Genomic DNA, 13,927 nt, shown 5'->3' with positions numbered 1-13,927 from the left:
TTAGGGACATTGTTTTGTCTATGTATCCACACATGTATCTATGTTTTCATTCAATACAATTATAGCATGGATAAGAAACAATTATCTTTAAACAGGAAATATAATAATAACTATTTATCATTGCCTCTAGGGCATATTTCCAACACCTCCACGTTCAACACACGTACAGCTCGACGATGATCTCGGCCTTCTTGATCCAGCAAGCAAGACGGAGAAGTAGATGAGTTCTTCGGCAGCGTGACGGTGCTCCGGTGGTGGTGATGATCTACTCCTGCAGGGCTGCGCCCGAGCTCCGCAGAAATCCGATCTAGAGGTGGAACTGTGTAGTTTAGGCTAGAGTTGCACGTGGCAAAGTGTGTCTCAAAAAGCCCTAAACAACCACTATATATAGGAGGAAGGGGGAGGGGCTAGCCTTGAGGCACAAGGCCTCAAGGTGCGCCGGCCAAGGGGGAGGAGTTGGACTCCAACCCCAATTCGGTTTGGTGGGGAAGGAGTCCACTCCTTCCTTCCCACCTCCCTCTTTCCTTTTTCTTTTCTTTTCTTTTGGTATTTTATTATGTGGCGCCATATCCCTCTTGGGCTACCTCCACTAGCCCAATAAGGACTTGTGACACAACCCTGTGTCCTTCGGCTCACTCCCGGGTGGGTGGGCCCCTCCCGGTGAACTCCCGAAACCCATTCGTCACTCTCGGTACACTGCCGGAATTGCCCGAAACTTTCCGGTGACCAAATGAAACCATCCTATATATCAATCTTCGTTTCCGGACCATTCCAGAAACCCTCGTGACGTCTGTGATCTCATCCGGGACTCCAGACAACATTCGATAACCACACATATAACTCAACTATACTAAAACATCATCCAACCATAAGTGTGCAGACCTTGTGGGTTCAAGAACTATGTAGACATGACCCGAGACACTCCTTGGTCAATATCCAATAGCGGGACGTGGATGTCCATATTGGATCCTACATATTCTATGAAGATCTTATCGGTTGAACCAAGTGCCAAGGATTCATATAATCACATATGTCATTACTTTGTCCTTCGGTATGTTACTTGCCCGAGATTCGATCGTCGGTATCCGCATACCTATTTCAATCTCGTTACCGGCAAGTCTCTTCACTCGTTCCGTAATACAAGATCTCGTGACTTACACTTAGTCACATTGCTTGCAAGGCTTGTTTGTGATGTTGTATTACCGAGTGGGCCCCGAGATACCTCTCTATCACACGGAGTGACAAATCCTAGTCTTGATCCATAATAACTCAACAGACACCTTCGAAGATACCTGTAGAGCACCGTTATAGTCACCCAGTTACGTTGCGACGTTTGATGCACACAAGGTATTCCTACGGTGCTAGTGAGTTATATGATCTCATGGTCATAGAACAAATACTTGACACGCAGAAAGCAATAGCAATAAAACGACACGATCAATATGATACGTTCATAGTTTGGGTCTTGTCCATCACATGATTCTCCTAATGATGTGATCCCGTTATCAAGTGACAACACTTGTCTATGGTTAGGAAACCTTGACCATCTTTGATCAACGAGCTAGTCAACTAGAGGCTTACTAGGGACAATGTTTTGTCTATGTATCCACACAAGTATTTGAGTTTCCAATCAATACAATTATAGCGTGGATAATAAACGATTATCACGAACAAAGAAATATAATAATAACTAATTTATTATTGCCTCTAGGGCATATTTCCAACACCATGTTGGCGAGGCCCAACATCCACCTAAACCTCTCATGCTCACCCTCCATAAGCTTCGTCTCCATGAGGAACAGAATGTCGGGATCCTCCACCCTCCCCAATTCGAGGAGGCTACAAACTATCGGGCCATTCCTGAGACCCGGCAGTTCCAGCTGAAGATTTTCATTGTTCCCAGCGGGACTGCTCCTGCAGCCTGACCGATATGCTCACTATTGTTGGGGTCTACCCCGGCACCACGCTGGTTTCCTCCTCTCTTGACACCTCCCCCTCCATTCCCCCTCTCTTCCCCTCCTTCTCCAACCCCTCTTCTACACCGAGACCCCTTTTGCCCCCGAGCACAACCTCATTACCCTTCTCATGATCCACCCTCCGGTCCTCCCTACCCTGCTTCTTGTACCTCTTCCCGCCATGGTTTTTCCACCTCCGACCCAGACCCCTTTATCCTTAGCCTGGTCCCCCTTCTCATTTACAGAATCAGTTCTCGGAAGGGCCTTATGTCCCTCCGTGTTCTCCACGTCCATGCTTAGAGAATCCACACCCTCCACACTCTCTTCCCCCAGCCTCCACCACAGCATCACCACCCTTGCCTGTTGTAACGCCCAAGATGCGATCCTATCCTCAATTTGGCACGAGGGCCTCTTCAGGGATAGAAGCGCATCTCGTCATTTCGCAAGAATGGATATCGTTACAAGTACATGTACTAAAAAGATGAGATATATGGAATTGGCTTACACTCGCCACAAGCTACATCAGAGTCACATCAGTACAGTACATAAACATCATGAAGAAGAGCAGGGTCCGACTACGGACGAAAATAAACGAGAAAAGAAGAACGACGTCCATCCTTGCTATCCCAGGCTGCCGGCCTGGAACCCATCCTAGATCGATGAAGAAGAATAAGAAGAAGCAACTCCAAATGAACAATCAACGCGCTCGCATCAAGTAACCTTTACCTGTACCTGCAACTGGTGTTGTAGTAATCTGTGGGCCACAGGGGACTCAGCAATCTCATTTCCAAAGGTATCAAGACTAGCAAAGCTTATTAGGTGAGGTATGATTAAATGGGGAGGCTGTAGCAAGTGATTAAGCATTATATTTGGTGGCTAACTTACGAGTACCAGAATAAAGAGAGGGATGATCTACGCATAGCGAACGTGAACTATCGATGATCAAATTAATGATCCTGAACACCTACTTACGTCAAACATAACCCCACCGTGTCCTCGATCGGAGAAGGAACTCACGAAAGAGACAGTCACGGTTACGCACTCAGTTGGCATATTTTAATTAAGTTAACTTCAAGTTATCTAGAACCAGTGTTAATCAAAGTTTCCACGTTGCCACATAACCGCGGGCACGGCTTTCCGAAAGATTTAACACTGCACGGGTGCTCCAACTAATCCATCACAAATTACCACAAGCCGCATAGAAATCCTCGATCACGAAACTCGCGATCTCGTTGGACTCCTTAGTGGAAAACCTCAACTCTGAGATTACCCAAAGCATCACCGGAATCCCGATGCACAAGATATCTCGTCAAAGGTAAACCTAATCCAGCAAGGCCGCCCGACGTGTCGACGAACCCGATAGGATCCGCGTGTCTCGTTCTCAGGACACGACGGATGGGTCACACTAGGAGAAACTAAACCTCGGGTTGCCCCGCGGTGGCCCTGTAGTCTGCCAGTTTGGACCAACACTCAAGCGGAGCACTGGCCCGGGGGTTGATTAATTATCCTCGGGGTCCGGAAAGTCCCTATGCAATTTTATTAGGTGTTTAGGAAAATGTAGTATCAAAGTTGGGCCTTGCCAGACCAGTCTTAATCTAAAACTAATTATCAAGGGGGTCCCCATAACACCCCGATCGTGTTAGGAGCACTCAATTATGAAACATAACACCGGTAGCCGAAACTAAGGGGGCAAAGGTGGAACAAAACACCAGGCTAGAAAGGCCGAGCCTTCCACCTTTTACCAAGTATATAGGTCCATTAAATTAAATAGCATTTAATAGGGTGATATAACAAGGAAGTCATGTTTTCACATGGAAGCAACTGCACCTGCAACTAGCAACGCTAACACATGTTTAAGCAAACGGTAACATAGCCAGACAGTGGTTTGCTAGGTGGTTAACAGGTTGAAGATTTTCATAGCAATGTCGAGAGGCTGATATTTAACATATGGTAGGCAACGAGACATAATCGATAGAAATGGTAAAACTAGCATGGCAATGATAGTAATGGTATCTAGGGAAACGATCTTCTTGCCTGAGATCCCGCTTGGAAGAAGAACGACTCCGTGAAGCAGACGAAGCGATGTAGTCGCATGGGTCCTCACAATCCGACACGCTTGTGGAACTCTATCGAGACGAAGGAAACCGGAAACAAGAATCCACACACGATATTCACCACACGATGCACAACACATATGATGCATGAACAGTAACACATGCAAGACATGGCATGGCAATTCACGACAATCAAACACTACACATTAAGTGAAGTTCAACATGCAACGAGTTCCATATTGACGAAACTCCATGTTTAATTATTTAGTTCTATCCCGATTAGATACACGGCAATATTAAATGTGGTTAAACATGGTAAGAGGTGAAGCGTAATTAAACTATCTATCTAGGCATTCTAAATGAGGTCGGAAATGACATATAGCATCTCCGAAACGACCTCACATGTTAATTAACAATTCTTTCCATATCTGAACTAACACGTTTAAATGTTTGTTAAACAACAAAAAATAGGTTCACGTGATTCTACGCGTCGCTACAAGCAATTTACACATAGAGAACATCTCCAACGGAGCTACGGTTCAAAAGATACAAGCACAGCAAGATATCATGGATTTTTTTCTACCCCGAAAACATATATAACATGTGGGGTTGCAAAATAAAAACAACTCCACACGTATATGCGGGAATATGTTCTAAACGCGAAATAATAAACTAGCGGCTAAACCCTACATGCAAAAATACAACAACTACTCTAAAGTACATGGCAATAGGGTTCCTAAAACATGAGCATTTTATCTACGGGGTTCGAGCAATCCGGACACGCACGAAAAATAAATACGGAACAATTCCTATTGGGACAACACGCATAACTAGGCATTTGGCGGTTCAAACTACTTCGAACATATATGCAAGTTACAAATTCATAATCTACGCGAAATTCTAAACGAGGTACATATACAATACGTTTTGATCCGACATACGGATTAAAATCTACGACCGTTTGAAAAATACCTATTTTCTTGAAAAGAATTTAATCAAAGGACTTATAAAACCCTACACGGGCCGAATCTAGGAGTGACCCACTGCTGGTTACGTGGGCGCAAGTTAGCTAATCAGTGCATGGGCAAAAATTAGAGGGCTCGGGGGCGGTCTCACCTTGCGGGCCAAGGCCCAAGACGGCGGGGAAGGAGGAGAGGAGGAACTCGGGGGCTCCGAGTTGGGCCGGATCTGGCCTGGCGGCGCTCTGGCCGCGACAGTTCAGGGCCAACCTACCAGGGGCGAGCTGGGCCTGAGGCATTGTTTGGGCCGAGCAGGAGGCGGGGCGCGAGGCGGGCCTAGTCGGGCAGACGTGCCCAGGCGCGCGGTCAACGGGGCGGGGCTCCTCCACCTCTCTCAACAAGAATCCATGTCGGCGTCGAGGTGGACCCTGGCGGCGCGACGAGACGAGGAGGTGAGCGGCGCTGCACGAGGTCCTTGGTAGCGGCGGATCTGACCGCGACAGGTTTGATCCCGGCGGAGGCGAGGCACCGGCGGCGGGGCACAGCGAGCGGCGGCGGCGGGCAGGGGAGGCAGCACGATGAGCGGCGGGTAAGGCGGCAACAAGGCTCCCGCGGGATGATCCGGCAGCTCCGGGATCCGGCTGGAGGCGCATGGCGGCGGGGAACACGATTTTTAAAACACCGATTAACGTCCGACGATAGACCGAATACGGTGTCGCTACGGTCGACCGTTCGGGTACCAGACGGATTCCGATTGCGACGAAATTCCGCCACGGCCTACCTATATTAAAATAAGACCGCACGTTAAGTTCCAACCCAATCAGAGAAAGTTTTACACACACTTTTAAAACAAGGTTTCGACGATGCCGCGGGCGCGTGCGAGTGCGGTCGGGCTCAGAACGGACAACGACGAGAACCGACAACTAACAACAGATGCAAGTTTGAAAACTGCCGGCAACGGGATGCCGATGCAATGCGGATGATGCGCATGATGCGATGATGATGCGACAAATAAAAATAGACACACGACGAAAACGGAATAAAGGAGGGAATCTTCTGGAACGTCGGCATCGGGCTGTCACAACTGTAGAGCATTGCGCTCCTTCCAACACTAGTCTTGTCGGCTCTCCCCCTTACTGGTGTATTGTGCAAACTTTTGTAGGGCTAGTCACTTCCTCCCCCTTCTTCGATTTGCCATCACCACCTTCCGTTGAGCGAGAACCATCCTTCCTCGAGGAGAGGTTGCCGCTGCCACCTCCTACCTTACCCCCAAACCTCCCATGGCCATAGTTCCTGCTTGCGCCCGCTCCCCTACCGCCAGACCTCCAGGATCCCTCCTCCGAGCTGCTCCTCCTCGAGCTCATATATGCTTTCAGCCATCTACCATACTGTTTCATATCCCCTTTTGCAGACCCTGACTTCACAATCCTTCTCACCATGCCCAATCATACCGCACCGATAGCAAAAGTCACGGAGGAACTCGTACTCGAACCGACACCAATTTCCATCTTCTTCCTCCACACATTCTTCCGTGATCTTTCCATCCTTCCTTTTCTTCCTGCCTGCTGCATCATTAGTCTCTAAAGTGAAACCCCTTACGAGGGACTTGTCGATTTGCATCCGTATTTTAATCCTCATAAACCTCCCAACATCACTGCCATCTGTTTCACTATCAGCGTCCACAAACTGCCCAATAATGTTACCAATTTCCTCAGCCGATCCCTCGTTCATCATCCGAAGTGGTAGGCCATACACTCGCACCCAAATAGGTAAGTTGTCAAACGCATAGTCCTCCAGCCTTTTGCTTGGATCAAAATCCTCCACCACCACGAGATCCTTGTCGAACATCCATGGTTCATCCTTAATTGCCTTCCTCTTACCACAACCCTCATGGAACGTGAATATGAACCGATTTTTCCTACCTCCTTGCATTCAACACCCTTGATCGGACTCCACACCTTGCCAAGAGATAGACGGGTCGCATCCGGATGCACAAACTTCTCCGTCAACACTTTGCCCACTGTCTGATCCTCTCTGCCCTTCCCTGCCTCCTTCGACGAAACCTAATCTCCATTCCTTTATTTTCCTTCTTTGACAACTTCAATCCCTTTAACATTCCTTCGACTCCATCCACCGTCGCAAACTTCGCAACCGTCACGCCCCCTCACCATCCTTCTAGGGTTTAAGTGTATTACGACCACGCGCACTAAAAAGCGCACGAAAGGTCGGAAAGGTGGACGAAGGCCAGCAACACGGCGCCGTACCAAACTTCTATGATCATATCGAGAGATCGAGGCCTGAAGGCTAGGTCGCACACGAAGGAGAAACCCTAATCGCCTCCGGAATCGCTGGATCAAAACGCGGACGGTCACGAGCGGGACGGACTCGACTCGGCGACTGCTGATTCAACGGAAGAGTTCATACAGAAAAAAGAAGAAAGATTTCGCTCGAGGCATCGCGTGGTATGACGCTGCCTGCCCGCCCGCCAGGTACGGAATACGGTAACTTGTTTCACTCGAGTTTAGGCCAAAGTCCCGGTCTTACCCCGAATGCATCACATCGCCACTATAAAACGCTCACCCTTGTCTCCGCCGGAAACCCATCGTTCCGCCGCCGCGACCGCGACCGCGATGGCTTACCGCCGTAAGCCGCAGTCCTCCTTCGAGCACCACCACCACCAACCGCAGCCCGTTAGCCCTCCCTCCCCGCCGCAGGACTCCCTCGCCGCGCAGGCCATGCGCGCCTCCGCCGCCCACCGCGACGCCTCTTCTCTCTCCTCCGCCTACTCCTCCTCGGCTGCCTCCGCGGCCGCCGCCGCTCGCAGGAGCCACGAGCCCTCCGTCTCCACCCCGTCCCCTGTAAGCTACGCCAGCCTCTTAATGATCCATCCGCCGTCTTCGTTTCTGGATGCGTCGGATGCGTTGGCGGATCTGGTCCGATCGGCGGTTCCCGCGTCCAGGGGTTCTTAGGATTTCTGACGGGGATCCGGTTTTAAAGTGATCAGCGACGGATTGCTCCGTACTTGGGCTGACCGACTAACCTTTTTATTCGAGCTGGATGGGCGTTGAACCTCTCGTGCTTGACTTATAGATACACTGTTGTTGTTCTTTGGTTGGGGCTCCTTGAAATGGGTGGTACTTATTGTTTAGTGTGTTACCTGCTGCTTTGGTGCGTGAAGAGTTTATGTTTATCCCCCGGGGCGCAGGACTCTTCCAGCTATGGGTACACGTCCATGAAGAGCTTGAACGAGGCCAAGTATGGATTTTGGGGGACGCTTGCTCGGAAAGCAAAGTCACTTATTGACGAGGATGGGTCGCCTGGGCAATATGATTCCCTGACAAGACAGCAGCCGCCCAGAGATGGTACATCACCAGCTATGCATGTGAGACCTGCTACCTTTTACAGTACTATGCTACTTAACTGAACTCTAATGTGCGAATTTATTCCATTTAATGTGTACCGATCACCCCTTCAATGGGTAGTACTAGTACAGTCTGAAGTTTGACTTCTGCGATGAATCCTTGCAACTGCAAGCTTTCTTATCCGCACTTTGTTCTTACATCATGTTTACTACTTAGTACATGTTGGTCTGTATAGTATAATATTCCCTTTGTAACCTTGTGCAATTAACTGTGATCATCATTCTGTGTAGTTCACTTCGAACTGCTCATGTGGCTCATCGACAATCTTTACTGATGTCACAGAGACAACACTTACAACAGCCAGCGCCAGAGACATGGAAATCCGAGACTCCTCCATCTCAGAAGAGGTCTGAGGCATTAGCTTCCTCCCTTAACTATATTGGAGACACAATAAAGAGTGCCCTCGAAGTAAGTTCATGTTCAAAAATCTGTTAATTTTTTGTTTCCAGAAGTTAATCTGAAATTATGTCTGTTAACATCAATGGTACCTTTCACAGTTAACGTAGGAAGGCAATTCTCTTTGCTTTTGTATAGAAACCTAGAAAGTGAAAATGTGAACCATTTTAACCTGTCAGTATATGTCTGACAAGAGCAAGTAGTGTCATTTTTTATTTACAAGAGCTTAATTAGGTTACTATATTTTCATCCTTATATGTTCCCTTTATTGACTCAGCTATATATGTTATTTCTTTCAGGAAGGTCGGACTATTGTAGAGACTAAAACAGCTGACATTATTCAGGAGACACGTAAACTGAATATAAGGCGGAAAGGAGCTGGATCAAATCCACAAGGAGAAGCTTCTCACAAATTTGCTCACAGAAATTTTCCTCAAAATCCACTCGATTACGAAACTCAATTGAAGGCATCTCGCGACGTAAGGTGGCAAATAAGTGTCACTAGATATATTGTTTCAATGCTCCATTTTACAAAAGAAATTGGGAGTTCTGCAATTGTTTAGTGTACCGTAACTGAATGACAAATGTATTTTGATTAACTGCTTTCATAAACATCTTTGTTCGTCGGATAATGATATATGCTTGATTATATTCTTTGCAATAAATATTCCACGAAATGCATTATTTTTTTACTCGCTATATTTCCTTTACCTGAGTACAGTAGCATCAAGTTAAGTTAACTTGAATCTGATTTGGCCAACTTTGTGTGCAGGAGTGAATTATTAATTGCTGCTCCATCTTTTGCTCTTACAGGTTGCAAATGCCATGTCAGCAAAAGCAAAGCTGCTATTACGTGAACTCAAGACTGTGAAGGCAGATTTAGCTTTTGCGAAGGAGCGCTGTGCTCAGCTTGAGGACGAGAACAAAATGTTGCGAGAAAATCAAGACAATGGCGATAACCCAGAAGATGATGATCTGGTTAGTACTTCTAATAGAAATGGACAAAAAACTAACCATGTTTACGACCGTAGTCCATCATCCTTTTGATTCTTAATTACTGATTTTATGTCAAAAATACTTAGATACTTCATACATCGAAGTTTCATTAATAGTTTATTGTCTATTTCCTACTAAAAATTATTATCCCACATTTTTACTGCTTAGACACTGATAGTCAGTTGCGGTTCGTGATGGAGGGTGGGCTCCAGATAATGAATCACTATCGAATTGACATCAACATAACAAATTAATACGGTTTGTCGTGATCTATGTTCACTCATCAATGCATAAAATTGTAGAATAAACGAAAACCTAAGAAATAATAAACTACCTCGTTAATATGGAAAATAAAGAACAATTTCCTTCTCTCATCTGTTGGGAATTTTGAATTGTGCTCATCGGTAAGAGAAATTGTGCTAACAATTGGGAGAACTGTGCTTGCGTAGTTGTGTGAAATGAACTGAGTTTGAATTTGTTGCAAAATAGCGCCTACAAAAGTCACTCAGATTGCACTTGCGTGACAGCAAAAATTGTTTGTTCATTTCCAAATCTATAAATTGGAAGATTAGTACACTATGTAGTCCATAGTCGATTACCTCATCCATTCATTGCTCTGCAGCGGTCCACTAGAGGGTTTGGGACCTGATGGGCCAGTGCCATTTGTATCCTGTTTATTTCATTGCCCTGGTGCGCTGGTAATAACTGTGTGTCAACTGCCGCTGACTGTGAGCCGTTGTCCCTCGGGCATCTCATATCCTAGTGTAGGGGTTGCTTGAGAGCCGTTGTCCCTCGGGCATCTCATATCCTAGTGTAGGGGTTGCTTGAGACTTCAGGCTGACTGCCTGCATCACTGCGCTATCTGGAGACAGAGAGGACACCAAGTAGCGACCGAACTGCAGTGTGAATCATACATGGCAAGTTGCCCCCCCCTTCCTATAACCCCACTTTGGGTCCTTGGCCACAAATGTCACAGCGCAAGACCGGGGTAGTTGGGTGGTCATATTATGATATCTGTATGCTTCATTTTCTTCTTCCATGCTGAACACACTCAGACAGAAAAAGCACTCCATGGGTGTATTCTTATGATGATAACGAAGGGTGTACTTGTGCTTTATGAAAACCTACCCAGTAAAATCCCCTGCTAATAATCATTTGGATTTCATGTCAATACTAGGTGTATAATCCTTAAATGTTCACTAGTTATCATTAGTTTCATGGTCAATTCAACTTTATCTTGGTATTGTTTCTATAATGCAGCTGCTGCAGTCCTAAGGCTGGGTCTCAGGGTTTGGAACTTGCTGTTTGCTAAATGTTTTTATTTGGTTTTGTTTCCCTACTAATAAATATCGTGTGCTGATAACCATTTTGGAAATTCTACCAAGACTAAGGAACGGTCCTCAGAGTAATAAATAATTCTATGCTCAACTGAATGTGTCGTAGAATTTTATTTTTCCTGGAAGGCAGGAGCTGCATTTGTGTGGCTAGTTCTCAGGGTTTAGGGCTTGACAAATGATCAAAGAAAAGCATGAAAGTGCCGGGATATAAGTTTATGTAACTCTAACCAAAAGCTTATATTTTGCTCTTGTAAACCTTGAGCTACATCAAAATCGATATTTCGTGAAATAGAACAAAAAATTGTCAGGCTTGACATGTTGACACTGGTTAACCATTTATATCTTCTGCTTCTTTGCAGATCCGCCTACAATTAGAGACACTATTAGCTGAGAAGGCGCGGCTTGCACATGAGAACTCTGTGTATGCTCGAGAAAATAGATTCCTACGTGAGATTGTAGAGTATCACCAACTTACTATGCAGGATGTCATATATGTGGATGAAGGCATCGAAGAGGTCACTGAGGTGTACCCTACTCAAGTACTACCTCCAGCGGCTGCTCGCATTGGGTCGGGCCTGGGTCGTGCATCAACTCCAGTGACACTCAAACATGTTAGCTCATCTCCGGCCTCCACTTCCGCTGTTCCTGAACCTTGTCTGATTGTGCCAGTTTCTCCGAAGTCGCTTTCTCGGGCTTCATCTCTAAGCAAGTAGAGGGAGCCCGGCACCACCAGCCACCATGCAACAGTAAAGATGGCTGGTGGTGTGATACAAGTAACACATACTGTAACAGAGGTTGCAGCGCCATTGTGCCTGTGGAATGTTGTGGCCTCTGGGCTGTGGTGAGTACACGCAGGATCTGTGATGTGTGTATGATCCGTGTTGTAACTTGTGAGATTTTTCTTTCACATCACCATGCTTGCAAAATTAAGCATTACCGGGTTGCATTCGGCTCTTTCAGTCGAGGACTTAACTGAGGCCAAATTCAAGGTGCATTGCGTGTCTGCCTGAGACATTTGACATGTTATTGTACATGTGCAAGCCTTCATTTGTCAATAATGAAGTTATGTAATGTTCATCTAGCAAGCAATGGACACCCCTCAATAATGAGGCCAAATTCAAGGTGCATTGCGTGTCTGTCTAAGACGTTTGACATGTTATTGTACATATGCAAGCCTTCATTTGTCAATAATGAAGTTATGTAATGTTCATCTAGCAAGCAATGGACACCCTGAGTGCCGAAAACCCTGTTTGCACATGGCGCTCGACCAGGTGAAGTAGAAAGATGAACTCTGCATGTAATGCACCATCCAAATCAAACATGTATCCAGCAGGTTCCATTGTGTTCAGAAGGACGACTTAGGGCCAGTCCTTTTGAGCTCTCTTGTGTAAATAAGCTCTTGTGAGAATAAGCTTCAAACAAGCTCCTGTGAAAATAAGATCCAAATAATAACCAAACTAGTTTTTTTTTGGGTGCCTGTTTTTCCAGCTTATATATGGCATGAGTAGTAAAAAGTCTATAATACTCTTGAAGTGGAGTTGGAGTGGGTCATCGGCCGGAGTAGGGCAGGGGACGGGGGTCCTTTGTTGGAGTGCGTCGTTGGCCGGAGTTGGACGCCGTTCGTCGGAGTGGAGCCCCGACTGTCTGCCGGAGTGGAGCTGTTGCTGCTAGGTCACGGAGAAGGGCAGAGTCGTGCCAGTGGGAGGGAGGGGTCGCGTCCGAGGGCGGAGAGGAGCAGCGGCGGGAGGCCTACCTATCGGACATGTCAAAGGAGACGACTGCGTCGAGGAGCTGGGCCCCGACAGCGGCGGCTAGCTGGGGAATCGAGGGCAGCCGAGGGAAGGGCCAGAAGTGGCAGCGACGGGGAGAAGGGCCGAGAGCAGCGGCGGCGAATGGAAGGGTGGCGACGGAGGGAAGGATCGAGAGTGACAACATCGGAGGGAAGGGCGACGGCGATAGAGGGAAGGTCCGGGAGCGGCAACGATGGAGGGAATCGGGAGCGACGATCGGGATCGGCTCGATTCGGTTTTCTACGGTGGAACGAGGGGTTGGGCTTGGTGGCAAACTCATTGTAATAAGTGCTAAAACCAGGGGCAATGGGCTATACCCTTTCACTTCTAAATGAGCTTCTGCGGCAAGCTGCTCACCCCCCTACTTTTTTTCATTACAAAGGGAATCCTGGTGGAAATAAATTAGCTAGCTTATACAAATCAAGTTCTTTTGAGCTTGTGGCTTATTTTGATAATAAGGTGAAATAAGTGGGAAAAGAACTCACCCTTAGAACCATACGATGGTTTCAGATTTCAATATTACATTTGTGAAGGTATTATTTTTGGCATCCAATGAGTGGACAACTTTTTCTAGCTCGGTGAGTATGCCCCGTTCTTTTGGTTTGGTGATTTAGTTTGTGCTTAGGCTTTCTTCACGTAATGCAGATCAATTCTATTAAGTTTAATTAATTCATGTGTTAATTATGGAAAATCTTCACCATCCCTAACGAGTGATGCACGAGGGACACAACTATTCGTTCATTTCCGACCATCACGTTTTTTGGATGGATCCCTTCGAAGCTATATATACTTGTAATCAATTCTTAATAAACACAACCGTTCATTTTCACATCCTGTTTTTGTCTCTCTGGTTTTACATCTAACACGTAATCAACACACATTCTAGCAGAGCGATTTCACGACGGGCTCGCCCATGAGCAACGCCGTGAGCAACGCGGAGCCGGTGGTCGGCGAAGGTCTCCAGCCGCCACGTGGCCTCGACCTCCCGCATGGCCGCATCAGCCCGAGGCGTTCATGA

At 46.8% G+C, this 13,927-nt stretch overlaps 1 protein-coding gene across 1 annotated transcript; it reads left to right on the top strand.

Moving 5' to 3' along the window:
• Positions 1-7,537: 7,537 nt before the first annotated feature.
• On the top strand, positions 7,538-12,246 carry LOC123427942. The gene is made up of 6 exons (XM_045112085.1): positions 7,538-7,826; positions 8,174-8,350; positions 8,673-8,798; positions 9,086-9,265; positions 9,600-9,764; positions 11,479-12,246. Exons 1-6 carry the CDS (start codon positions 7,599-7,601, stop codon positions 11,830-11,832), a joined length of 1,230 nt encoding a protein of 409 aa, XP_044968020.1. The 5' UTR covers positions 7,538-7,598; the 3' UTR covers positions 11,833-12,246.
• Positions 12,247-13,927: the final 1,681 nt, after the last annotated feature.

Source organism: Hordeum vulgare, chromosome 1H (genome assembly GCF_904849725.1).
Source record: "Hordeum vulgare subsp. vulgare chromosome 1H, MorexV3_pseudomolecules_assembly, whole genome shotgun sequence".
NCBI lineage: Eukaryota > Viridiplantae > Streptophyta > Magnoliopsida > Poales > Poaceae > Hordeum > Hordeum vulgare.
Note: the sequence above shows the minus strand (reverse complement) of the source record. Positions and strands in the feature narration are given on the sequence as shown.